The sequence below is a fragment of the Lacerta agilis genome, chromosome 6 (assembly GCF_009819535.1).
Source record: "Lacerta agilis isolate rLacAgi1 chromosome 6, rLacAgi1.pri, whole genome shotgun sequence".
Classification (NCBI taxonomy): Eukaryota; Metazoa; Chordata; class Lepidosauria; order Squamata; family Lacertidae; genus Lacerta; species Lacerta agilis.
The window spans coordinates 63,153,614-63,181,288 of record NC_046317.1 but is presented as its reverse complement, the minus strand read 5'-3'; the positions used below and the strand labels follow the sequence as shown (position 1 = coordinate 63,181,288).

The following is a 27,675-nucleotide window of genomic DNA, read 5'->3' as shown; positions in this document are numbered from 1 at the left end:
GGTTTGGGAAAATGTTGTTGTTTTGTTTTAAGAGATATGGCTATGATTATTTTGATGCCCCGATGCTTTCTTCCCCTGCCCCTGTTCTCGACACCAGCTGCCTCGCTCATCCACTTGGGTGGGCGACCCTGCCCCGCTCGCTGCCTGCCTGGCTTGTTTGTTTCTTCAGGAAACGTGACCTCAGTCCTTTTGTTGTGCTGAGTGCAAAGAGAGAGAGAGAGGAAAAAGGCGCCCTCAGCAGCCAGCCCTCGGTCCCTCCCTCGCTCGCTCGCTCGCTCTTCCCTGGCGACTTTCTTTGGGCGGGCGCGCGGGCTGCGGGGTGCTCAGGGACACGCCTTCCGCCGAGCAGAACAAAACAAGCCCCGCTCTCGGGAGGCTTGAGTCCGGCCAGCCTGACGGAGAAAGAGCCAGAGCGTAGAGGGACAGCATTCAGCAGCCGGACGCGCGCCAGCATTCGTCAGGTAAGCGCCCGGCCCGGCCTTTTCCCTCCTTTTCCCGCCGTTCCACGGGCGGGGCACTTGGGCCGCCGCGGCTCTGCCTTGGAACGGTTGGTGGCAAACGCCCTGCTGCTGCTGCTGCTGCTGCTGTTTCGGCTGCAGCGCGCCTGAAGAAAGTTCCCTTGTGGCGGCGGGGGCGCCATGTCTTGCCGCGCCTCTTTATGCCACCACAGAGCTAACTTTGGGGGTTCTGATCCCCGTTGGTTTTCCCTCAGAAGCAACCGTCTCTGCGACAGGAGTGTGCGTAAAAATGGACTAATAAAATCGCTAGAGACACGCAAGCCCTGTTTCGCGCCGGGGTGGGGTGGGGGGTGGGGGTTACGCGAGAGTAAGGCACGCTGAATCCCGTAGAACTGACGAGCCCTAAACCAAACTGTGCCTCCTTGACTGTAAGACTTAATTCGCATCTTTTCTCCCCCTGCAGGGAAATGGTAATTATTTGGGGTCAATGTGCAATTTTAAAAAGCATTGCAACACACTCGGCCTTACTATCTGATTCCTGGCTTTTCAGTTCAGAACCTGGTTTTGTCTTTGTGAATGCATCTTAAACGTTTGAATGGGACCTCCTTTTTTGGAGTAGGGGGGCATACTGAAGAAAATTCTGCTCTGACTCCTCCAGAGCCTACCTTGATACCTCTGGATAATCTAAAAAATTCATTGTGATATAATGTCCAAAAGGCGTGTGGTTATATTTCATTCTTAGGTAATGAGTGATGTGTTTCTTCTTAAAAGTACATGGTGGGCGTCCTGTAGACAGTCTAGACCAGTGCAAGAAATCCAGAGTTTGAGCATCCCCATCAGATGGCTGTCCAGTCCCTGCCTGAAAAACTCCAGGAGAAAGAGCTCTCCTCTGTTATTGAACTGCTCTCCTCTTGAAGTCTCTTTCTAATGTTCAACCCAAATCTACCCCCTATAACTCAATACATTAAACCTAGTCCTGCCTTCTGCAGCAGCAAAGAACAAGTATTTTCCGTCTCCTGTGGGACAGCTGTTCAGGTTTTGAAGAGTGCCTTTGCATTTCCTTCCAGTCTTCTCTTCTCCAGCTTAATCATATCCGGTTTCCTCAACCTTTCCTAACACAACTTTCTATACCCCTGTGCATCTTCACCGACCTCCTCTGAATTGCCTACAAAAGGCACGTCCTACTGTGGGGTGGTTGGATTGCCCAGAGTTGTTGAGCTTTTTTGGGGTAGGATTGCCCAGAGTTCTTCAGCTTTTATTTGTTAACTTTCAGTAAACTTTATTTAATTCCACCATCGATAAGGTTCCCATGATCTATCAGGATCAGCTGGGGAGTTGGACATGCCTGGCCTACAACCTAAAGGGATGTGGAATCAGTGGTTGTCCAGATGCTGCTGAACTGCATCTCCTGCCATCCTGATCATGGGCCATGCTAACTGGATGGGACTTGGAAGTCCAGCAATATCTCGAGATCCAAAGGTTCCCCACCCAATTTATATCCTCTTTAAAGTGTGGTGCCTGGAGTAGCATGATGGAACATACTGTGTGACACACCTTCTTTGGCGATCACTCATAGCCGAGTAAGATTGTCTTCCATAAACACGCTTTTAACAATGAGTCTGTAAGTGACTGTAGAGGCTAGTTCTGGATCCACACGTCCTTTCACAGTGGGGACATTGGTTTCTGGGTGGGAGTTGATCACGGTGTGGATTTGCCAAATGTGCCTTCCTCTTAGCACGTTTCTCCCTTGCGTTCTGAGTTCAAGTGTCTTCAAAGCCCATGACACCTTTGGTAAAGGCTGTTATCCAACTGGAGCGCTCGCAGGCCAGTGTTTCCCAGTTGTAAGTGTTTATACTACATTTTTTTAGATTTGCCTTGAGACAGTCTTTAAACCTCTTTGGTTGACCACCAGCATTACGCTTTCCAACTACAGTACATTTGCTGTACAAATACAGTCTGTTGAAATCTTGCTGGCATTAGTATTTAGGGTGGTGTATTAGGTAAATCTTTAATTTGAATAACAGAAGGAGCAGTTCTACTCCTTGATAAATACCCCAAGGCTATTATTTCTATTGTTGTAATTATACACTGGCAATTATCTTCAACAGTTGCTTTCTGAATTTGGAACCACACTTTCAAAAGTATTGAGCATGCTGAGTACCTGTTGAACACTTGACTTCTTTGCAAAAAAAAAAAAAAAAAAAAAAACCCTGGGCCTGGCTGACTTAGAAGACATTGTAAGGGTTTGTGGAACTTCAGTATAGGTTTCATTAGTATTACTGATTCTCAGTATACATCCTGTAAATAAAATGAGGTTAAGAGATTGTTAGGACTAGCTCTATGCTCCTAAAAGAGTGTTTGGCTATTTTTTGGAAAAAATTGAAGCAAGTACTTTAGATTGCCAGAGCTTGTGTTGGGAATCCTTATCTACCCTGAACATTGAAAAGTCAGTATTGAAGCCTGTTGTGGAAAGGTACTGGGCAGATATAGAAGAGTGAGTTGTGCTGAATGGAATTACTATAATCTTGCTTTGTCTAGTTGCAGTACCTCTTTACTTAAGAATTTGACTGTTGTTTAGTACTAAAGAATGTCCATTTATGGTAAAGCATGCTATTACTCAATGATCTGATAATTGCATGAGTGCCTGTGTTCCTTCCCTAGCAGACTTGGAACCTTCCTGACCACAAGTGACTATTAGCTCCAAGAATGTGGCAAAACAACCACAGAAAACTTTGTGAGTTTGCGTAAATCAGGTTTTTTTGCTCATGAAATAATTAGCTGGATTGTATGGTGAGGCTACTCCAGGCCTCCTGGGTTCAGATTCAGTTCTTTCGCCAGTTTATCATCTGTAACATGATAATATTAGTGATTTGCCTTAGAATCATGATCACAATAGGATTGTCACACAGGGAATTCAAGTGCTTCTTAAATGAAAGTTACTTGTAGAAATTGTAGAGGGAAATGGGATGTTAGGCACACTAGCAGTGGTGTACCTAGGCTCCCTTGCGACCTTGGCTTGTATCAGCAGCTCTGAAGCTGATAGAGACCATGCACCAGAAACATAAAATGTTTGCTTTTCATTGCCTTTCACGCTCCGCCAGTGACTTCCTCTGTGGCCATGTGGGTCGGGTCTACTCGGCTCCTTTCCTCCTTCATTTTTCCTCCTCCAGCAACTCTTGCCCACTCATTCTTCCCTCCAAGCTCCAGTGGGTGCTCCCCTCACATTTCAAATACAGCCCCTGGCCAGTTGGGCAGGGGGACCCCACAGGGCTGCTCTGGTGGCCCACACCAGCAACTGGATTCCTCCACCAAGGTGCCCAGAGGAACCTGTGCACTTGCCTGCCACCCAGAGCAGCAGAGAAGTGGGCAGGCTCCTAGCCACTCTGAGCCAGAGTGGAGAGGCATGATTTTGCTCCCCTCTGGGCTTGCTCCCAAGGAGGGGGCCAACCTGGTCAACACGTGGGTATGCCCCTGTACCCCAGACACACTTTCATAATGCAGACTTATGAGGATTGTCTCCCTTAAGTACGAGGCAGTCTCCCAATTCCCACCATATCCCCTGTCATTGGGACTTCTAATTCTGGGCCCTGAAAAGTATATCCTGCACCTACTTCCTGCCTTTTCTTTTTTTCCCTTTGCTCCCAAGTCATGAATGTGAATGAGCCTTAGAACGAAGCTGTTGTAATTTACATTTAAGGAAGCATGGAGATTTTCTTCAGAAGCTGCAGTTGACACACTAGAACAGGAACAGGAAAATTTAGTAGTCTAAACCACTGAGCCTCTTGGGCTTGCCAATCAGAAGGTCACCAGTTCAAATCCCCATGACGGGGTGAGCTCCCGTTGTTCCGTTCCAGCTCCTGCCAACCTAGCATTTTGAAAGCACGCCAAAAAAGTGCAAGTAGATAAATAGGTACTGGAAGGTAAACGGTGTTTCTGTGCGCCGGTCTGGTTTCGGTGTTCCGTTGCGCCAGAAGTGGCTTAGTCATGCTGGCCACATGACCTGGAAAAACTGTCTACGGACAAATGCTGGCCCCCTCGGCCTGCAAAGCGAGATGAACGCCACAACTCCAGAGTTGTCTGCAACTGGACTTAACTGTCAGGGGTCCTTTACCTTTACCTTTTTACCATCACCCGCAGACAGCATGGCCAAGGGTCAGGGATGATGAGAGTTGTGGTCTTCAAAACAGCCACAGGCTCCCTACCCCAGGCACTGGATGTCATTCCACCTCTTCCCCACATTTGTACAGATTATTTGGTTCTCACTTCACCAGCTCTAACTTAACTTTCTTATAAACTGTGATGAATCCCATTAACGTTAATGGGACTAAAGTGGGTTAAATCCAATTACTTTAATTTTGTTAGGGATAGAGATGTACAGTTAATCTCTTTGTTTTTCTAAAGTGCCATTTATCAAGCCACCCTCTGCTGCTGTTAAACTTAGTGGTTGCGATCTCATGCTTCATTAAATAGTTCCTTTCAATGCTTTTTTTATTCTCCCAGTTTAACACAGATCAGTGCTATTCTGAAACTGATTTCACCAGCAGCTGACCTGCAGTGTATGCCCTGTAGTGCATCCGACAACGAACATATGAATATATTGTGACTGGTTTAGTGGTGTCATAATGCAAAATATACATGATTTGAAGAGGAGCAAACTCCCAAAGCCTGAGAATACTGGTACTTTCTTCTTTAAAAAAAAAAGTGTTGAGCTGCGAAGGAAGTCACAATCTGCCCTGTGTCTTGCTCAGCTTGAACTTCCATTGCCTGCTACAATCAGGTAGCTTGTGGTACAAGCAACACCTGCAGCTTCTTCCTGAGCATTATGGTCGAGGGCTGATGATCGCATAATCACATTATTGTTTCGTGAAATTTCCCCTCTACAGTTCTCTCCCTCCCCCTTCAGTATCATGACATGTTGTGTCCCAGCTTACAGGGGGAGGGGGGAGAACTTAAACCAAAGTTGCTACAGCTATATTTTCTGGTCCCTTGATAGATGGATGATTCTCCCATATTAGTATTGGATATATTCCCAGTGTTCTATTCCTATTGTGCTTTTGCAGGTGGTGACTCATAGTTCAGAAGGAATCCCTTCCAAATGATAATGTAAACATCCGGAAAGCATCAGATAATCCATTTTAAAATTATACATTCTGGCAATTGTCTCTTAGATTAGACATACAGCAATGGGAAATAGAAATACTGATATGCATTTGATACTTGTGAATGCAAAGTTTAGATAAAGCCTACTTCCTTATGTAGTGTGGGAGACTGTAAACACTCATAATCTTACTGAGGGGGGAAAATACAAATTTCCTGTTTCAATTCAACAACTGTTCAGCGTCGAACCACATAATTTCTGTAGTTGGGTGCAATAGGATTTGACAGGCAAGAAGGGAAGGCCACAATTTGAATAGAACAAAGGATTAATTTAAAAACTGTAAACAATTATTTTAATCTAACTAGATAGGTTGCAGCTGCGGCATAACCCTGATTCTTAAGTTCCTGCTGTCCCAGTGATATATATATATATATAAAATGTTCCAATACTGTTCCTTGGGAAATCACACTTCTTACACTCTTCCATTGTCAGAACTCTCCATTTATTCCTTCTCTCTGCTTCCTGTTCTTTACTTATCTATAAGAGGACAGGTGTTCTTAGTCTATGACTGCTAAGCTTCTTCAGAAGTCTCCAGTAAGAACTTTGTCAAAAACTTTTTTAAAGTCTTAAGTACACAATGTATAATGGATCACCCATATCTGTATGCTTATTGACACATTATTTTTTAGAAATGAACCAACAATTTCTGCTTAAACATAGCTGCTTCCTGCCTGGCGCAAAACGTTTAATGTGTCATTTTGATTAAAGAGTGGAAAGTTCCGACTGTGTTTGACCTGCTGCTGTTGTCACCCTTGTGTGGTTATAGAGTACTTCTTTATTATTGCAGTGGGACCATAACAATGTATTCAGGTGCTTCCCATCTTTCTGGGAAAGTATTTAGGTTTAGATTACATATATTGGGTGTCTTGACGGCTGTTCCTGAACTGCTGTTCTCTATTTGCAAAGTGCTGAGGACTACATATAAGCCTTCATACCATATGGAACTATGTCGGTGCAGATTGTTTACAAAATACAATATATATATATATATATATATATATATATATATATATATATATACATACACCCTATGCATATTTTAAAAACTGTGGAATTCAACATAATGCCACAAGAAATGCCACATCTGCAAGCATTTCGGCTTGGCAGACAGAATAATCCCCTTCCCCCCTATGCACTGTTCTGGGGATTCTCCCAACCCCATAGGGCCAATTTCAGAGGGTGAATGGGGTTGCCCATTGTGCAAACAGAAATCTAGTTAGGTGCATCCCACTCCATGTAACTAGGAAATCTGGTTATCAGATATTATTGCCAAATATATTTTCAAATATTTCATATCACTCTATCTCAACTTTCTTATCATTTAAAAGGAGCAATTTAAAAAATCATTACTTAAAGGAATATCCTGTTGTTATATATATCCTTGTATGGTGTTTTCAAACTATATCATTAGCAATCCTGACAAATCCTTAATCAGTTTTTTTTAAATTTCAGAAATAACAAAAGATACACAACAGCAGTTTGCACACCAATATATCATCTACTTTTGAAAAATAATATAAGGGAAACAAGAGTTAGAATAAACAATGACTAATGAGTGGAGTAAGAGAAGACAACAAATAATTTACAAATAGTCTACTTAGTGTGAACTTAAATTAAGTATGTTACTACTGACCATATGGTGTTTATTGTAAATAACATAGTTATTTCCTAATAGAATAGTGGTATTCAGACCCATCCCAAAATAGAGTAGGGTCACCTTGTGTCATACCTCCCCTTTCTACCGCTTATCATATTTGTGAGTTTTAATTGAAAGAGGCATAGCCCACAACTCTATTCATCTATGGAAAGTTGGTTTATCTTCTTCCATTTATGCTGTTCTTAAAATACAAGTCAATGTCTCCAAATCCCCAGATCAAACTTGGCCTAAAAAGCTAACCAGTGAGTCCAGTGGCAGATCGGTACCTATCTGGTTCTTCAGTTTTATGACACCAAGTATATGTCGTATTAATTCTGTTTCCAAGATGAAATATTTGTTAAAGTCAGTTATTTAATAGTTTTAAGTATTACAATGATGGATCACAGTACTTTGCTTTATCTGAGTTTGTGTTTAGTTCCAGAACTCTTTACACACAAGCAACCCCAATCCAGTGAAAGTAGTGTGCATGTGGATGGATAGGAACCCTGTGGAGAGTGCCAAAAAATGTTTGGGCCATTCAAAGCTGACAGTCTCAATCTTCTACTTGGCGGAGGGAGCAAATTTAGCTGCCCCCTTCCAGTTGAGGAGGATAGTACGAACTCAGGGCATAACTCAATCCAAAACTGGTGCATTTTAAGCTGATAACCATCAAACAGCTGCTCATACAGCTGCTCATAGGCCATGTGCTGGTACATATATGTATTTCTGGATCGGAGCAGGGGGGTTTTTTTACCTTGGCAAACCTTATTGAATCATCTTTAATAGTAAAGTTATTTAAAACACCTAAGCCTCTTGATACATATCCCTTTTGTCATTGCATTTTAAGATGTGTTAACTCAAGAGCTGCTTTTTCTCACATCTTCCAATCTTTTACTTGTTTGACTTAGCAGTGTTGTTTGGATGGCACAGATACTTAAGATTCGTGGGAAGCATAGAGTAAAGCCTTGGTTCTTGAAATATTATATGCTGTGACTATTTAAAAGCAGCGCTGCTGAGAATGTTTCACATGCAGAATCGTCTAACTAATTAATCTTCTATTTCACTTAAGCTTTAGCCTTATATTTCTTCCTGGAACCTGAAGCTGTTGGGAGTCACAGCTGGGTTGAGGAGCACATACTTTGTATAGAGCAGGGCCCAGGTTTGGTCCTTGGCGATTCCAGTCAGAACAGGGCATCCTATGGGCCTTCAGATGTTGCTGGACACCAACTCCCTTAAGCTGCAGCCAGCATGGCAAATGGTCAGGAATGATGAAAGCTGTAGTCAAGCAATGGCCACAGGTTACTTACTCATTCCTGAGTTAAAGGATCTTGGGTCAGAAGAGATGGTCCAATGTCTGATTCAGTATAAATGTGTCTCTTTTGAGTCATTCTAATTAATAATTTGGGCACACATAGAGCTTGAGGAGTAGTAGTAACAGCAGTAATAAGATTGTGACTTCTAGAATGTGCTGCTGGATTCAATTTATTTCAGGATATGTCTAGCTGTGTCTAGTTAATCAGGTCAAGTTTAAGCCTCTTCTGTTTTTTACTTCATAGCCTCTCCCTTCCCCCTGTTAAATAAATTAATTTAGTGCTAACCCTAGCTACTGCAATCTAGCTACTGATTAATTCACTACAAATCAAATGATGACAATTTGGAAATGCATAGATCAGATCCAAATAAAACTGTGTGTGATATCCTGGCCAGGCTAAAGATAACTCCAGAAGAATCTTGCAAATTGAGGACTCCTCACTGGCAAGGCACAATCCCACATATTTCTCTTTGCATTTTTGTTCACTAATACTGTTCGTTTGCAGATTATTGATAGCCTGGATTTAGTATCTGGTCCATAATATTCAGTGGCTGGACAAACATCTTGAACTAAACCCAATACACCCAATGATAATGTGCAATGAATGAGTGGTTGGCAGCCAAGTAGCATTATGTATTTCTAACCAATCTTAAACCCCAAAAAAGGAAGTTTTGCAGGTGCCACTTGTCATGAGAAAAGCCACAAGTGCAGAAACTTCTTTTTTGACACAGCTATGAGAGGGCTTGCCCTCCTTTGCAACATCTGAACAGCCCTGCATTTGGAGCCTGCAGAGATCAGGGCTTTACCCCGGCTGCTGAAGATAGCATAGACAATCTAATTATGCTCCCGTCGTACACTATGCAGCACTGATAGGTGCTGTTCTTTAGGACACTCCATTTTATTGAAAGCCAGAGCTGGCCTCCTTCCTGCTCAGCTTGATGGGCTGTGCCCCAGCAGAAAGAAATGAGAGAGAGAGACTGAGCCACATTTCCTTTTAAGGCAATCCAAGGCTCCTAGCTGGAATTACTTGGCAGAGAGGGAGGGATACAGAACATGAAAAGCTAGTTTGCAGGATATTGAGGTGGGAAGGCTGAGACAGACAACTGAGGGAAATATTTTAAAAAAGGTGGGTGCTCTGATAATAAAAATGCTTTTTTCTTTTTCCTCAGTTGCTGCCAAATCTCCCAGCTTTAGTCCAGTATTTGTTTTTGTTTTTTTTTGGAAAGGAACTCTTCAGAACTGGATGAGCTTCTCAGGCAGCAGCAATTTGCAGATCAGCCAGTGCACTTCAGCCAGGGTCTGCAGCCCTTTGCTCAAGAGGGCAGACTATGAGTATGGGCAATTGTACTTGGGAAGATAGGCAGATAGATAGATGCCTAAAAACTGCATTTAAATTAGGCAGGTTGAATGGAGAAAGGGCTGCTGTACTTTTAACAGTTGTGCAAAAGCGGAAATCTCAACAGGCGTGGCTTGTGCTGGGATGGAAAATGCTACACCAGGTGAAATCCCCTTGTTTACACAGGTACACCTGCTGAACTCCTCTTGTTTATGCAACTATCCAAGCTGCAGGCTCCCTGTCCTCCTGAGCACCTGGCCTCCACATGTGAGATCACCTGATTTGCCTTGTTTGTGCCTAGTGCTGCCACTGCTGTTTTTTATGCTTCGGTTTTGGAAGAGGTGTTATATTGTTGAACAAGTCACAAGGAGCTATCCGACTCACAAAAGGCAGAACTGCAAATATATATTGGGTTATTTTGCATTGTTAGTGAAAAGAAGATGCTTACACCAAGCTGCTTTCTCATTCCAATGGATGGGAGGAGAGAGAGAGAGAGAGAGAGAGATGTTCAGCTTTGCTTTGCAAAAACATAAGATTCTAAATTTTTAGTATAAGCTGTCTCACTTAAAAGTGTGATCTGGGCACTCTAGATGTATATCAAGTTCAGGACCTCTTCCCCTTTTCTTCAGAGGAACAAATTGTAGCAATTGGGCCTCTGCATGGAGAACCCACCTCGTGTATTTGTTTTTAGGCATTTATTAATTATTTACAGAATTTATACTACACCCTTTAGTCAGAAAGGCTTTTGGAGTGACTTCCAAACATTAATTCTATGACAGTCCCTGCCCACAGGCTCGCAATCCAAAATGACATGGCACACAAAGAAATGGGAATGGGAGGGAAGAGGAAAAGGCAAATTCAAGCACAAGTTCTTAAAGCTACAGCTGATGTCAGTGGGAATTCTGGCTGTCCATCCCCAGAAATAGTCTTCTCAGGCCAGATCCAGGAGCAGAGCTGGCAACAATGTCCAGTCCAGTAGGACAAGGCAGCTCCTGCCACACAATTCTTTCTTTGCAAAGCTGCTTTCATAGTAATCACAATCCTAGTAGGAGAGTGCTTGATGGAGTTGCTTGATGGAGGTTCCCACTGCCCTCACCAATGTAAGTGGCAGTTCTGGATGTCTTGCCATCCCTCCCAGATCAGATTGAGGCTGGAAGGACCAGGCAGCTCCTGCCACACAGTTCTTAAGACAGCTGACTTGATGGCACAGTAGTTATGTGATAAGAGAGGGGGTGTCACCTCTTGAACCATGTGGAAATGATCAAGATGGACTTCCTCTTCAGTTCTTAGTTCTCTAAGTTCAGCCAGAGAAGCTTAAGAAATACTGCTAACATCAGATTGATACTGTATATCACTAATTCAGGAAATGAGACTTCCTGCGCTCTCCAGCCTTGCACTGCCCTGTTCCGTGTTCCTTATCTGTTTAATTATTTTTTTGGCCTTGGCTCCATATTTCTAACCACACTTTTCTGTTTTATTTTTTCTGTCCTTTTATGAGGAGTTGGTGGGTTTATGCACATCCTGGAAGAGAATGTATCACTGCAGTATTGGCCTTGTGCCTGGATCATAAGACTTCTTTCATTCTAGGTTAAAAGCTACCTTGGACAGATTTGGCACGTGGATGGCCTCATCATTTCTGAGCCACTTAGTGCTTTATCTTAAGGTAGCATCCTCCTTGCTTCATGCAAAATTAAGGTAAATGCCATTTATTCTGCAGGAAGCTAATTCACAGGAAATGCTTTACCTTGAGCTTTGCTATCCAGATCTTCAAAGCAGCGAGAATAGAGTTGCAACAGTCTGCCCTTAAAATGCCTAATGAAATTGCGGTAGCTTGTTCCACTTATTCCAGGCCCCCATTCCTTTTGTACATTCTCCTCCTGCTTCACCTCAGGTGCTAAAATCAGCAGAGGTGTCCACCTTCATAGGCTCGGGGTGGTGGAGGTCCAGGAGAGGGCATTTTCTGGGGGAGCCCCTAAATTGTGGACCTCCTTCCCCACCAAGGTGGATCTGGCACCTTCATTATACAGCTTCTGGCAAATGTAGGTGTACCTCTTTACCTTGGCTTTTGACACTCGAGGTGTATATTTTTAGGATCCATCTTATTTCTGTCATTGTAAGTTGTTTTCAACATTGCGTTTTAATGTTGTAACCTACACAAGGGCCTTAGGGTGAAAGACAGACGGGTGGGTGGGTGGGTGGAATGATTGGGTGCCTTGTTCCTTGCACTACTGTGGTGTCTAAAGGCATAATGTGGATCTCTTAAACTGTAATGTGGCACTCCTGCTAGACCTTCCCTCATCCCCATTCTTTATTTCAGAAATGTGAAAGCAACGACACTTGGGTATCTGTAGAAATCTACTATTTAAAACATAGTTGGAAATTCCTGCAACTTATGCAGCAAGGCTGTTCACAGTATACAAACTGACAGAAGCCTTCTGAATCTGTGCCATTAATTTCAGTGAGTGACTCTTGCAGGCAGGGGAGAGGTATTATAGGCATGTGGTATTTCTCATTATCCCACTGTTAATTTCCTCCCTCAACATTCTTGGAATAGAAGCGGGATGTGGAAGACAGGGAGCCAAGTGAAGAAAGCTACTGACATCTGAGGCCAGTGCAGCTCTAGATCTCTTTACTACATGTCTGCAATGTACTAATGTCAACAACGTAAACGAGGCATAGGCAAACTTGGCCCTCCAGATGCTTTGGAACTACAACTCCCATCATCCCTGACCACTGGTCCTGTTAGCTAGGGATGATGGGAGTTGTTGTCCCAAAACATCTGGAGGGCTGAGTTTGGGGGTGCCTGATGTAAACACCCACCCACCTCCACCATAACACGAGTGTGCTAAGAATGCACAAAAACCAGTGCGTGCAGGAAACACAAAGAGCAAGCCAAATAAGGGTGGCAGGAATGGGGCTAATGAGATGGCAGCACCCTTAGTTATAGAAATATGTGAGCTGTTTATCTGGGTCCACAGACTATGGCCTGCAGTAAAGGTACTTTCTGCCACATCAGTAAAGTCTGCAAACCATTCTCTTCACAGCTTCATGCAGATTGATTATTGGGTTTTAATGGGTTATTTGAATGCATCCTTGGCAACTGGTAAGTCAGGGCCAGCCCAATACATTTGGACACCTGATGCAAATGACAAAATGATGCCCCCCCCCTTGCCATGGAATAAGGGATGGGTGAAGATCTATATAAGGAACAAAGAGGTAATAAAGATCCACATCAGGATCTGCAGCCCCTGTGGATCCTGCCACCTGAGGCGATTGCCTCACCTTGCCTCATGGGTGGGCCAGTCTTGTGGTAAGTTCATTGTGCTACCTCAGTTCTCCTGTCTTCAGTCAATTACATCCCTCCCTCATTTGTTCCCTTTACAGGATGCCGAACTGGGGTGGAGGAAAAAAGTGTGGCGTGTGCCAGAAAACAGTGTACTTTGCCGAGGAGGTGCAATGTGAAGGCAACAGTTTCCACAAATCCTGTTTCTTATGCAGTGAGTACGGCAACCCCAGGGATGTCTCTGATTTTCTTTTCGTGTAGACATGCACAATACTCTTGCCAGCATGGTAAATAAATTCTGGGATTTCTTCAGCAGCTAGTAGGGAGTACGTTGCAATTTGGCTTTGCTTCTTTTGCTGCCAGTGCAAACTAGCTCTCTGTAAGGAAGTCCTGCAGTTTAACTACTATACAACACTGCCTCTCCTCTTTGGATAGGAGCACTGCAGAGCTACAGTGGAAGGTCGGCAGGTAGTAGGGCCTGGTATTTTGACTGTTGAGCTGCTTAAACACATGGCATGTATCTTGCCACATGATCTGGCTCACACTCACAGGGGTGCTGTGAATATAAATTATGTACATGGAAGAGAATTGTGTACCTGGCCAAGAGCTGGGCAGCAGCATTCCACTGGAGGGGGGGGACTAATAACTCATAGGCTGTATCAAGCCCCCAAAAGATTTTTGTGTCCCCAATTTGTCATTAAAAAATCCATCCACTTCTCTAGTGGCTCTCTTGCTGTGATGCCATAGGGGTTTTTGTGTGTGCTTCTCAAGCCCCTCCAAATCTGTTTGTTTATTTACCGGTACTGAATTTAATAAAAAAATATTTAAAAAATGATTCAAGATTGTCTTAAAATAGTGTAGTAGATAGCTGATGGAAAATTCTTTGGAAGGCAATCTTGAAAACTGCCCATGCCTACCACATGGGGCCTGAAGAGTCAATGTGCTCAAAAAATGGTTAGCAACACTCCTGTTCTAACCAAACTGCTTTCCACTTTGTACACCTACCCAAAGGTCCCAGCAACCCAGAAAGTATCTACCTTGACTCAGTCCATAACTAAAGGGATAAGCCTTGCTTGTAGCATTCACTGTGGCTCCCACTACAATCGCTGCAGTTCTCTGAGAAATCTTGCTTCAGATTTTGAACTGTGCATGCACAACCTCGTTTTGGCAGTAGCTGTAAACATAGGCTTTAATGAAACAGGAAAACCTTAAAAACTTTGAACTGCTGCTCAGAATTTTCCCCAAAACAGTGAAGGATTGCCTTCTCCAGTAAACCTGAGTAAAGCACACCAGTCAATTCCCCCCAGATTGCAAAGGAACATTTAATATGACTGTTCAAAAATTGGAGGGGAAAAATGTTCTCAAAAGCACTTTGTAAACTTCCTGCACATTTACCAATCTTTTATAAGATGAGTTTGAAAGCTGGAACATTGTTGATCTCTTCATGTACATAACGTAGGCCAAGGTTCAAATTACTGACTCATGTTTCAAGTTATTTTTTTGCAAGTTAAAATAGTGAAAGTTTTTTGAATCCTGAAATCAGACTTGTAAAATGCTACTAATGGCCAGAAATGTCATGAAATTTTTCCTGCTCTATTATTTCATACAAAAAGGTTTCTGACGGTCCTTTTTATTGAGTCATCTGTGTTAACAGATATGGGAGCCTGCTTTCAAGTTGCATGGAACTCTTAATCAGGAGTAAGTGTTCCATGCAACTCAAAAGCTTCCTGTCCTACTCTGCCCTACAGTTCCTGTACTCTGCAAGCACAACCATTAAATTTCCATGCACTGTAGTGCTAGTCATAGATGTTAAAAGGTTCTATATTAAATTGTTTCATAATGGCAATGGAGCTCTCTCTCTCTGTAACTCCATTCTAATTGACAGTGAATTCATAGCCATAATTTTAAACCTGATAGGCCCTGCCTATTGAAGCTGAATGTCAAATGTACAGCCTCTTTAGCCAGCTGGTGTTGACATGGTAGTTGTTGTTTTTTTTAATAAAATAAAAGGCTTTCTGTTCTTGTGCTCTGCTCTCTACTGCATCCAATGTTAGGCTTATCTTCACACTAATGCTGTGTTTGTATTTTCTTATGCGCTGTGTGTCTGATGACCTCCTGTGTTTGTGTGTTCCGCCTCTGAGAATCTTGTATATGCTTCAGCTTCCTGTGGTTGTGAATAAGCTAAACAATAGTTAGTGAAAGGAAATGCGGCTAATCTGCTAATCTCAAAGCACTGAAGGAAATGCCCTCTGTAATGGGACTGTGTTGACCTGGGGCAACAGCTGTTCTCTAGTTTAGCAGCTGGAAAGTGTGACTTTTACTGCAGATATGGGCATCTTAAAACAAAAGTTGTGCCGCTCTCTTAGTGCACAGTGTGTACCAACCTCTGGTCCCTGCTGTGACCACATAAACTCACTTTGACCCTAACAAAGGAGACTTAACAGGAGCAGTCTCATCTGTTGTTCAAGTGACTTGCCTGTTCATGTATAATGTGGGTGTGGATATCTAATTTTTACATCAACCTTAAGCAAAGCTGGAGGGGGGGAAATGTCTGAAGTAGGGGAAGAGTTGCAGCTCCTGGGGAAGGGCCATAGTTCAGTCATAGAGCATCTGCTTTGAAGGTGTCAAGTTCATTCCCCAACATCTCCAGGTAGGTCTGGGGAGAGAACCTTGCCTGAAACCCTGAAGAGCCACTGCCAGACAGTTTACAGACAGTACAAAACTAGATGGACTGATGGTCTATGCAAGTAACTGAACATGGTCTAGTAACACTTGTGGACTTGCAGATGTAATGGCCTCAAATAAGAACACTTACAGGCTTGGGGAACCCGGAGACCCAAAGATCACACCATTTGTGCATTAGAGAGCCAAAGACTATGTTGGAGGGTTGCCAAACCACAAACAGTGAACTTTATTACCAGCCGTGTTACAAATGTGAAGAGAGATGAGACGGAATAAAATTGCCAAGTCATTTATTTATGAAACTTTTATACCACTTTTCTATTAAAAATAAACAGAGCAGTGTATTGTTTGGAACAAGTAGTGAAGGATATTGCATGGCAGGAAATCAGCATTAACATTCCACTGAATATAAACTAAGCAGAGTCTTAATCAGTAAATTGTCAAGAGAACTTGATAAAACAAAACCCTTAAAATAAAAAAGGATGTAGCTCATCAACCCCATTAGCCTTTACCAGTTCCAAATAAGATCCAAGCTCTGTTGTTTGTGGTGGGTGGGAGGAGAAGTTCCTAAACATACCAGCTTCCTGGACAGTTACTGAGAACGGGCCTCGTTTGCTCTGAATGAGTGTAAAGGGAACATACCAGCAATGAATCCGATCCTGTTCCACAAATTACAACAGAGAGCAACATAGCTTTTTCCGCCATGTTGCTGCACTGGCATCATGGTGTGCGTGAACGTTCTGGCAGATGCTCTTAAAAGCATCAACAATGCTGAGAAGCGTGGAAAACATCAAGTTCTCATCAGACCGTGCTCCAAAGTTATCGTCCGGTTCTTAACTGTGATGATGAAGCATGGTTACATAGGTGAATTTGAGATTATTGATGATCACAGAGCTGGGAAGATTGTTGTTAATCTCACAGGCAGACTCAACAAGTGCGGTGTGATCAGCCCCAGATTTGATGTCCAACTGAAGGATTTGGAAAAGTGGCAGAACAACCTGCTACCTTCATGTCAGTTTGGGTACATTGTGCTGACAACTTCAGCTGGCATCATGGACCAGGAGGAAGCTAGGCGAAAACACACAGGAGGAAAAATCCTGGGATTCTTTTTCTAAACTTGTAAAAACAGGCAAACTAATAAATTGTTCAAATAGGGGGTGGGGGAACCAGAGAGCAACATAGTTAATCAGTGACGCATTGTAGAGCACGTAAGTGTAAGTAAGTGGTGGGCTTGGGTTACATAAAAACAAACACCAGATTCTTCTTGAAGTGTGTGGATATGCTAAACAGCTGTCATCTGCGAACAACCCCAAACCTAGTCCTTTTTAGCTTTTCTGAGCTCATTGGTATGGAATCTCTGCTTCAGAACTACGGCTAACATCCTGGTTTCAAATAAATGAGAATGGCATCTTAGCAAGGCATTTGGCAGTGGCTCCTCAAAGATTTGTACATAGGGCTGAGCCAAAGGTTCCTTTGATATGGAGAGGACAAAACACTGAATGGAAAGAAGACACACTTTAATCCCCTTCACCAGAAAAATAGAACCAAGTATCTTTGATCAATGCTGATTCCCCTTAAGATTACTATAATGACCTAGTAGCCCAATATGACATGCTGTTCAAAATAGCTGAGCCTAACTTGTAGTGATTGTACAAGACACCCAGGCCAGGCAAGTATTGGAACTCCACTCCAAGAAATGTAAGCTGTTTTTGATGGAAGAGAGTTTTGCAGCAATCCTCCTTTGATGGCAGCACATCTTGACACTCCTCCTCCTAATAATTCTCTCTGCTGGAGGGCTAGACCAGTCAGAGGAAAATGGTACCATATTTGGTAAGGAGGATGGGATATTCAGTCTTGGAGACCCATATTTAGTTGCAAGGTATAGAGGCTGTTGCTACTGTTGCTACTGTGGCATTCCTAGGGGAGTGCTCTGTTTTGTTTTCGCATTCTTTAAGAGTAAGACAATTTTATTTTGGGCTAAGAGGCAAACTCAGGCCTCCTGAGGTTTTAAAACTTGACTGCTGTTGGCAGTCTCAACATCTCTTTCTCTCTCTCTTTAAGGACAATATAGAACTCAAGGCTCTAATTCCTTTGCAGCTGGGGGAAACATAACATTAGCTCTTGGCCTCAGTTCTGATCCCCATCGTTCTTCTCCTCTCCTCACCCTCTGCAGTTCTGACTCTAGAATCAAAGCAAGGGTTAAGAGAGGACACCAGTATGAGTGATGCTGAGGTCTGGATGTGCATTTGAGAGAGGAAAATGTGCTTGTGTGCAACAGTGAAGCTGTCAGATACTGGATTAGCCCAGGCAGAAGCATCCTTGTATTCAGTTGGAAAGCTCTGTCAATTTCCTTTCCTTTCCTTTTCCAATTTTTTTTATTGATTTTCCATAATATTTAACAAACTGTCACCAAATTAATACAAATTACTACAGATTCAATACATATTTAAAAGCCAATTTCCCACACACCCCAGATGTTCCCTCTATTTTCCTCCCTCCCTCCCTGCTCCCAATAAAATATCTTTTCCAACTTTCATTTCAAAATGCAGTCATCCCTTCTCCCTACACACCAGCTGTTCAGTTACCAATTTTTGCTGTGGCTTTTGTACGTTGTTATAAACTGTCCTCAAAATAGTTGAGTAGAGTAAATCCTCTTTTGTCTATCTGTAATAGTCAGTCATCAATTCTGAAACATTTCCTTCTGATACCTCTTGAGTAACACTTTGCCTGAGAAAGACAGATCCTGCTTCCTCCCAGACAACATATTGGTACACACATTCTTCCCTAACATGGCCTTGAGCATTGATGTCTGACATCTGGCCCCAGTAATCAACAACTCAGCCTCACTGGTGCTGCATGCAAAGGGTGAAAATGAAACCCCCTAGAATTTTGGGGGATATAAATATATAATATACATCACCCCCCTCACACTACCAATCTCCCAGCACCACCCACCCCTCACATTTTGCCAAAATTTAACCCTGCATTTTACATACAGTTCATTAATAAATCATTAATAAATAAACATAATCCATATCTCTTCTTTTCTGTCTGAAAGTCTCAGAAGCTGTCAAGATGGTATGCACTGTGGTCCACCCTGTCTCTTTCACTGTTCTTGTTTCCAGCTTCAAAGGGGTAGGGTTGATATAATCTTTTTAAAAAAATCCATATCTTCTCTCCAACCTTCCCCCTAAACTAATAAATCTTCCTGAAGTCCATCCTGCCAATTCTCAGTTCCATTACATCCAACTCCACAGTTTATTCTCTTCTGAGTGCTTAAGAGACAGTCAATCCAGTTGTTCCCAAACTTTTCTTCTTTATTATTTTAATTTCACAATACAGAGTTCCAAGGAGTGGTCAAAATCCCTCAAAGTCCCTCAAGGTTGTTCCTCTCCATCTTCTTTCAGGCAAAGTCCTTAGTTATAGAATAAATCCATCACAAAGAGGTATCTTTAAAGTCACTCTTCCCAAAAACTTTACATTCCATTGCTTTAGGGGAGGGTAGATAATGCAGACCCTCCCAAAATGACTTAAAATATTGCCTCCCCTCCACCTCTCAAGCAAAGCAGAAATAAGCATCTTTCATTCTTTCCAAACCTTTCCAAACAGATGGTTTTCTCCTGCAGCATAAATCAGGATATTTTCAGGGGGTGCCTCTCCACTTGCCAATTATGTCTGAATTAAATGGTATTCCACAGCTCATCATGGTAACTTGCTGGGGCTGACCTTGGATGGAGCCATTGAGCCCAGTGCCCTCACCTTTTTGTCTGGGAGATGAGGATTTCCACACACACACACACACACACCGCGAACACACACATCTGTACTTTGACCCTAATTCTCTGTGGCACTGCAGGTATTGAATGTCTACCCACAAATCTCCTAAGGTAGCTCCTTGGAGAAAGCAGGTCTGATACTTAAAGCTTCTGAAGGCCTTCTGACTTTTGTCTTTTCCTTCTCCCTTCCTTGCAGTGGTTTGCAAAAAGAACTTGGACAGCACCACAGTAGCTGTGCATGGAGAAGAAATCTACTGCAAGTCATGCTATGGGAAGAAATATGGACCAAAAGGCTATGGATTTGGACAGGGAGCAGGGACTCTGAGCATGGACAGGGGGGAAGGACTTGGGATCAAACCTGAGCAGTAAGTTGTAAATCTTTCTGCATCTTGGTAACAAGTGCAATCATATTGTCTGTCTTAGGTGAAGATTTTATTTCTTGCTCGTGCAGAAAGGGGAGTTGCTTCTGGAGAAGTCCCTATAATTCAGAGATAATTCTGGCCCACTGCTGCTTTTGATTAAAATACCACAATGCTCTCCCACATATGGGGAAAATCCCCATGAATGGCAACAATTTTAATATGGGGACTTGATCAATTCCCAAGTCCTTCTGGGTGCAGAAAAACTGCAGCAGTCTGGTTATTTAAATGTGTGGCCTACCCCCTCTTAAACACCCTAACTAATTGGCATCTAGACAAAAGCCAACAAAACAAGTCCAAAATCCTCTTTTTTCCAGGTTAACTTTGCCAGCTTGAATAAGGCCCTGTCTAGCAATAACTGTGCCAAATATGGATATTTTAGAAAGTGGAAAAGCAAACTTGGGCACTCTTTCTTAGTTACAGAATTTTGGAATGACACAATTTCTGCACCCTCTTATAAGCTGTAGTCCTTGACTGCTGCTGTATTGAGTATATGAATGAAATTATCTGGATGAGTACCAGACCAGATTCTCATCTTGCCAGATCTCTGTGATGTAAACAAACTCTGTGGTCTTGTCCCAAACGTCCCATGGTACGCAGCAGACTGACCTGGCATTCACCAGCAAAAATGGAAGTTTGGGAAAAACACTATGCTATAACTTATCAGTCCCTAGGACTGCTTTTGTTCCCCACTCCTTCCATAGCCACAAACGGAATTGGCTGCCACCAATATCCTCCTTCCCTGCAGACTCTACAGTGTACAAACCTGCACACATATAATGATTGTTTCCCTGTCTGCACTCCACAGGCCCCAGCCCCACCAGCCTACCAACAATCCCAATGCATCCAAGATGGCGCAGAAGGTGGGTGGTGCTGACGGCTGTCCCCGCTGTGGACAGGCTGTGTATGCTGCCGAGAAGGTGGTTGGAGCTGGAAAGGTAAGAGCCTGCAGTTAAGAGCTGAAACTCAGAGCATAAATCACACACTGGTGTGAGAGTAAATCAAAAACATTGGACGCAGTGGGAAAACCACTTCCAGTTGGGGTTTCCTGATTTGGGGCATACATAGTGAAACACACGCGTATGGAATTTTCCCACATTGCAATTTACACTAAACTTGTTACATTGGGTAGAATTTAATGTTATGAATGTTCCATTTTTGGAAGAATTTCAGCTTGCCAGACAGAGCAAACTCCCCTCCCCTCTCCTCTCCTCTTGGGTTTCTTCCAATGCCGCCTGAGCCAATTGCAGGGGGCATGGGGAAGGGGGGGGCATTGCAGAAGCAGAATCCTTGCACAGGGTTTGCACTCACAGGCTCCTTAGGCAAAGCCTGCCCATGGAAACTATATCTATGTAAGAACTTCATGTTATAAGAAGCAGTTCTTGAGTGTTCCACAACTTTTTGTGAAGGTGCTCAAAACAGCCTTCAAAACTTATCCTCTGTCAGATTAGCATGGATATTTTTGTAATCTATTGCAGAATCAAGACAGAAAGGTGGCATCTTTTTGTTGCAGTTTACACTGATCTTTGGAACTCCTTGCCCTTATGATTAAGGCTAGCAGCATAAATGAGGCTAAGCGATTACATAGGAATATTAATGAAGATAGTTGGGGTGTGTACATTCTCTTCCTTGGGTTGCATGCAAACCTTCAAATGCTAGAACCTAGGAGTGATCACTAGGAATTTGGAATATTTCAGTACAAAACAGTATTTGGGATGGGAAGATGAGTGACTGGGTTGCTGGCCTCATGCATTGCCAGTGAGAACTACTGTCTTAAAAAAAAAATAAGACCCTGACAATACCTAATGTAGGAAGCCAAAAGTGTGGTGAATCCTTTTACTTGCACGCTAATATCTTGTCTTCTATGTTGTCCTCAGTCATGGCACAAAGCATGTTTCAGATGCGCAAAGTGTGGTAAAAGTTTAGAGTCCACTACTTTGGCTGATAAAGATGGTGAAATCTACTGCAAAGGTAAGAATTTGTATTTCAGGATGTCTTGCTTGTGTTAGATTTCTAGTGAGATGTGATGGTTAGTCACGGGGTCAATGTGTCAAATGTGATGCTAATGCAAAGGGTGTTCTGTCCCCCTACAGATGGTCTGGGAGGACCAAGATGCAAAATTGCAAAAAGTTGCTATTTAGGGCTTTCATAGAACTGTGGGTGGCAAACATAGATTCCTCTACTATTATAACTGTTTCTTGACTTGCAGTGTAATAGTGAGACCAATAAATTCCCCTTACCCTTCATCAGTTTGCCCACCTTGATAATATCTAATGATACCTACAGGAATATATATAAACACGTTTTTCATATCAGCACAGTGTGTCTTAAGGCCCAAACAACTCGCAATTCCCTTGTCTTGTGTAACTTATTGCTGATGCTCATTGTTGTTCTACAAAATTATTAATCGCAGTGGGTAGGAAGAGGCTTCTTATCTCTATGCCTCTAGTGTGTTTTCCACTAAAACATTTGCCTGCAATTGCTGCAGATTGCAGCCTCTCTAGCTGCATTTTGTAAAAATAAAAAATGAAAGTGTTTGAAGATGGATTGGGAGAAGTTACACGTGTGTAGTTTGCCCCTGAAAAGAGAAGTGTAATTTTCCTGCTTTTGCTCAGTGATTTATGCTGTATGAACTGTTGGTTTGCCGCATAGCCAACACTCTGACTGTGTCTCTCTTCACCTTTTCTCCTGCAGGCTGCTATGCCAAGAACTTTGGACCCAAGGGCTTTGGCTTTGGGCAGGGAGCTGGAGCACTTGTCCACTCCCAGTGAAGAGCTGGCCCATGAGAGACTTTGAAGTCTCCTCTCCAGCACTGAATGCTTTGCCAATGCTGAACTCATCCAGACTGACCCTCAAGGCAATTTCACCAGTACTTGCAAATGTATTAACAGTAACAGAATCTGCTGCTTTCCAGTGTATCACTGGCCCACCTCCTGTTTACTAGCTCAGCAGCCAACCATATAGTCCTGACCCATATGCCCTAGAAGACACTAAAGTTTCCAGTGATCTGCAGTGGGCTCTAACCTACCATGGCTCACATTAATACAGTGGCCTTCTTAAATACAGTTTCACGCTTTCAGCCACAGCTGAAACTATATACAGCAGAGAGCATAGCCATTTCCTTATATGAAACACTGTGATAGCTTCTTCAAAACACCTCTTCCTCCCACCCCTGAGCTAGCAAAGGTTATTTTTGTGAGAACATATTATATATAGTGATATTAAGTCTTACTGAAAAGTCAAGTGCAAAATATGAAGCTGATCAAAGATGATTGTGAGCCACAAGGATAAAGAGCTGAAAACTAAAACTTAGTTGTGTATAAGTGATACAGAGAAGGAAAGGGAAAGTGTGTAAACATGCACAAAAGTGTAAAGAAAGCACTTTTCTAGAGTTTGGAGGAACTATGCAGGCAAATCCTAAACTCTTGTAACCTTGAACATTTGATTTTCAGAAAAATTACTAATATAGTATTAAGGCGCCTTTTCATGTTTGGGAGAATTTAGATCATATCAAAATAAGGTTTCAGAGACTGATACACAGGTGCTTTCCCCAATGGCATTGCCCACCATTCCTGTCACTACTAGAACGTGTACAAGTCTGGAGACAACCAAAGTTTCCATATTTGTTACTTACAGCGACTGGGACCACTGAGAAGTAGAGGGTCTAGAAGTCCAATTTGCTGCTGCTTCAGGTTATCACCAGTCCTTTCTGTGTCACTTCACCCCTTGAACAAAGGAAGTAATTAATGGGTCAGCTTCACTTCTTTGCCTTGAGGGTAGCCCATGTTTGTTCTTGTCTCTGCTTAGGGAGGTTCCCTGGGCAGGAGAGGACCTGCCTATTGCATTGTCATGGAACCACAGGCACCTGAGCATCCTGTCCAAACAAGCTCTGAAAACAGGAGCTGTCAGATTCAATTCACTTCCTGCAAAGCTCTTAATGTAATAGAAGATTGAAGCCAGTGATTAACTGGACCTGTAGTGTATCATTTTATAGAGTTTAAGAAGAGATTAAGGAAGATTCCAAACCACAGAAGCAGTAGATCTTATAAGCATCTATATATGGGGTCTAATGTTTGCAGTCTTATTTCTTCCTTTTATGAAGCTCAGGGGAAGTCTTGCTTTCAAGGTATAAGCCTTCAAAGGGTTTGGAGCTTTTTAACAGATAATCTAGGTCACGTGTCCCCCAATTTATTTAGCACAATATGGGTCCATATTAGTTTTCAGTGTGATATAAATGCACAGTTCATATCCTTTCCTTTAGGAAGCAGCCTGAATAATGTTTTAATCTCTCCGCTTTAGGGGATTTGCATGAAATTAATTACATTTCTGTGGGTCCATGCACATTTGTTACAAACTTGCCAGAAAACCTGTAGTAATAACATTTTTACAATGTTCTGTTACATACTAGAGCAAATAAAATTCTACATATTCAATAAAGCGGTTAAAAGGAGTTCGTGTGTCTGGCTCTCCTGTATTTAAGGAAGAGGAAACCTGCCACGAATCTGTATGTGTGGGAAAGCCTGCATGTTTGCAGTTTCTAAAGATGAAGGCAGAAATCATGCATGCGGGTGAGGGAAATAATACATGCACAGAGATATTCTCTCACCCTCCCCCTGTCACTGTTGAAAAGCATTTGAATCTGCATTTTGAGCTGATGAGAGCATTTGTAGCTAGCAACTCTAGCAAAATTGGGGTGGGCCACCCAGGTATGTTAGGCATGGTTTCAAAGGTGATTTGTCACAAGAGGAGCAGACCAGTCTGAATGCTGGAACTCTGGGCCTGTAGCAGTCCTCAAGCTGAAATCAATTGGAAAGTGAACCTGCGTGAGCCTTCCTTTATGGCAAGGGTGGTCAAGCTGGAGTCCAACAACATTTGGAGAGCACATCAGGGATCAGATGTGCTCAATAAATCAGCCTATGTGGCAGTTGGGGCCACTGTAAGTTTCATACACATAACCCCAAATGTGATGTCAGGACAGTTAGTAGAGCATGAGACTCCTAATCTCAGGGTTGGGCGAAAGATTCCTGTTGGACTAGATTATCCTCGTGGTCCCTTACAACTCTACAACTCTACAATTCATACTTTGGATCTACAGCTTTATCAATCCTTTTTTTTGTCATGCTGAAGGAGATTCCAAAGTTTCCCTCTTTCCTCCTCATTGTACTAATGTTTGCCTCTCATCCAGTGGAACCCCTTCTCCAGTTAACTTTCTCACAAGCCAGAATGCCTTCTGCTACTGGACTGCCACTTGGAGGGACAGCTCCCACATCTACATCTTGGGGGCTTGTCATTTCTGTGGACAGAGCCTGGAGTTCCAGAGATTTCTCTTGAACGTCTGGATTTGGTGCTAGAGCGTTGAAGCAGAAATAGGTGACACCTCCCGTGAAGGTTCATTGTGAGCAAACAAATCATGCTTTGAGCCTGCCTGGTCTTACTCAAGTGGCCTGGTGACCCCTACTGGCAGTGCTCTGAATATTACAGCATGGCATGCAGGACTCCTAGTTTTCACAAATATACAGTACCAGGTCTGCTATGAACATTTACATTTTGGATATTTGTTTTTAAAAATCTGCTGTTATGCAATTACATAGATAATTTAAACAACCCCCATCTCAGAATGATACGTGACATATATTTCAAGCTGTGACATGTACTTCTTTCAAATGCACTAACTTAGAAACAACAGTTTCCTTAGAAAAAAATGGGGTTTATTTCTCTAGGCCAGGTCTGCGCTACATAAAAGTCCACAGGTCAACTGCAGCTGCATCCCTATTTGCGGGCTTCTGCAGAAATTCCAAACACCCATGGTTTTGCAGCCGATTTCCATCTCTTGTGGAAGTAGCTAAAGCCTATCCAACCCCTGCAAAATTTGGAAGGAAGAGAGTGTCTGTGCCTGTACTGTTCCCTCCCAGTATCGCCCAGATTCCAAAAGCACATGAAGGAGTTAGTGACAGCTTTTTCATCCAGCAAATCAAGCTGCTTGGGCTCACTTGTGCCCATGAAGTCTTCACTGGTGTGAGCTGCTGGGGATAATGAAAGCATAATGAAAACTCGTGGGGACTTCAGATAAGGTGGTAGGGAACGGCAGAATGGGGTGGGAAGATGGGGAGAAAAGAGAATGAAGATTAGAGGAAGAAAGGGGGAGCAGAGATGGGGGAATGGGAAAAGGTGGGGATAGATGGGATTTGCAGATTTGAGATGAAGCAGAAGATAGATGTGTGTGATTTGGGAGAGAAAAGTAAGCTGTATGAAATGGAGAAAGAAAAGGAGCTCAGAGAGAACTGTCATGGTGCAGAGCGTGTACTATGCAGAGAGAAAAGGGAGGTTCATCAAGAATGGTTAAAAACGGAGTGAAAAGCAACAAAAATATTTTCTCTGATCAGCTTAGCAATGAGGCCCTCTTGAGCTAAGAAAAATATAAAAGGCTCTCAGTGTTGTGAGTTCCAGTTGCATGTAATCAATTTGTCAAACTGATCCTTCGGCATCTTGGATATCACTGCCCTTTGGAGTTTCCCATTCCAGACTCTATTAAGTAAAACTACAGTAAAACTCTCAAATGTGTGTAAAAGGAGAGAATTCAACCTGAAGGGTTTCCCCTTACTATAGTGCCACCGTGACTAGGAAAGCTGCATTTCTGAGCAGATGACGCCACAATCTTGTCCTTTGCTACACAATAGCTTCAATGCCCTCAATAATTTCTTATTTGAGCCACATAATGTGGGGGTGCCCACATCACTCTTCTCTTCCAAGGACTACCTTGTAATGATTTGGCTTCTCCCCTTTGTTTGAATTACTTTCCAGACACTTTTAGCATTGTGCGGACCTGTTTCCCAATGGGAAATTTACTAGAAAAGGATTCATTTGTATGCGCATGGAATACTGCTTGTGTGAGTCAGCTTTCATTCTAGACCATGGGAGCCTACAAAGGTCTACCGTTGAAACAGCAAACCATTTTTGTAGTCAAATAACTCAGCCACCCAAGGAGCTGCTGCATACTGCTTATGTGAAATACATATTTATTGAGATGTGGCTCAACAGCAGAATAACTAAAGAGCAATGCTCAGGATCTAACACAGAGGGACTCTTGCACTGCACACAACTCAATCTTGTCTCTGTGTCAGCATATTTAGCGGCAACCTGTGCTTTATTACTTTGTACTTTATTACTTTGTAAGCAAGAAAAATGCTCTTAAAAGATGTGGAGAGGAAGCCAGATGGGAAAACAGATAGCCTTTCTCAGATAGTATGGAGATCTTGTTTCCTCTACCTCTCCCACAATGATTATTTCATAAAGAATGCATGGGACATTCCATTCTATTGTGACAGAAGACTTATATGAGAACAAACTTCTTGGGTCCGATCAGTTTAGCCTTGTAACCTATCTCTGGCAGAGACCAGATTTCAGTGCTCCAGGAAGTGTTGGTAGCATGCCAAAGGGCATGAAGAGTACTCTGACTGATTTTACATTTAAAAATAAATCCAGCTTAAATGTAATGACTACATTGGCCATATACAGACTGGGCAGCTTTATATGAGGGGCAAAGGGAATAGCCCAGTTCTGAATTACTTGGGGTGGCATTCTGCAAGGTACCACCAGAAGGTAGGAATTATTTCTC

The 27,675-nt window shown here is 42.8% G+C and overlaps 2 protein-coding genes across 2 annotated transcripts; both read left to right on the top strand.

The window, feature by feature from the left end:
- Positions 1-297: 297 nt before the first annotated feature.
- On the top strand, positions 298-24,510 carry CSRP1 (cysteine and glycine rich protein 1). The gene is made up of 6 exons (XM_033153072.1): positions 298-461; positions 13,285-13,397; positions 19,838-20,006; positions 20,869-20,998; positions 21,938-22,031; positions 22,755-24,510. The coding sequence occupies exons 2-6, from the start codon at positions 13,286-13,288 to the stop codon at positions 22,829-22,831; spliced, it is 582 nt and encodes a 193-aa protein (XP_033008963.1). The 5' UTR covers positions 298-461; position 13,285; the 3' UTR covers positions 22,832-24,510.
- LOC117048796 (40S ribosomal protein S15a-like) lies at positions 16,564-17,019 on the top strand. The gene has a single exon (XM_033153073.1). It carries the CDS (start codon positions 16,588-16,590, stop codon positions 16,978-16,980), a length of 393 nt encoding a protein of 130 aa, XP_033008964.1. The 5' UTR covers positions 16,564-16,587; the 3' UTR covers positions 16,981-17,019.
- Positions 24,511-27,675: the final 3,165 nt, after the last annotated feature.

Excerpts from the sequence above, each read along its gene's own strand:
- LOC117048796 (XM_033153073.1), top strand. The coding sequence starts at position 16,588 with ATGGTGTGCGTGAACGTTCTGGCAGATGCTCTTAAAAGCATCAACAAT.
- CSRP1 (XM_033153072.1), top strand. The coding sequence starts at position 13,286 with ATGCCGAACTGGGGTGGAGGAAAAAAGTGTGGCGTGTGCCAGAAAACA. Across the intron at positions 20,007-20,868 it reads CTTGGGATCAAACCTGAGCA|GCCCCAGCCCCACCAGCCTA; the intron begins GTAAGTTGTAAA and ends TGCACTCCACAG. Across the intron at positions 22,032-22,754 it reads TGGTGAAATCTACTGCAAAG|GCTGCTATGCCAAGAACTTT; the intron begins GTAAGAATTTGT and ends TTTCTCCTGCAG.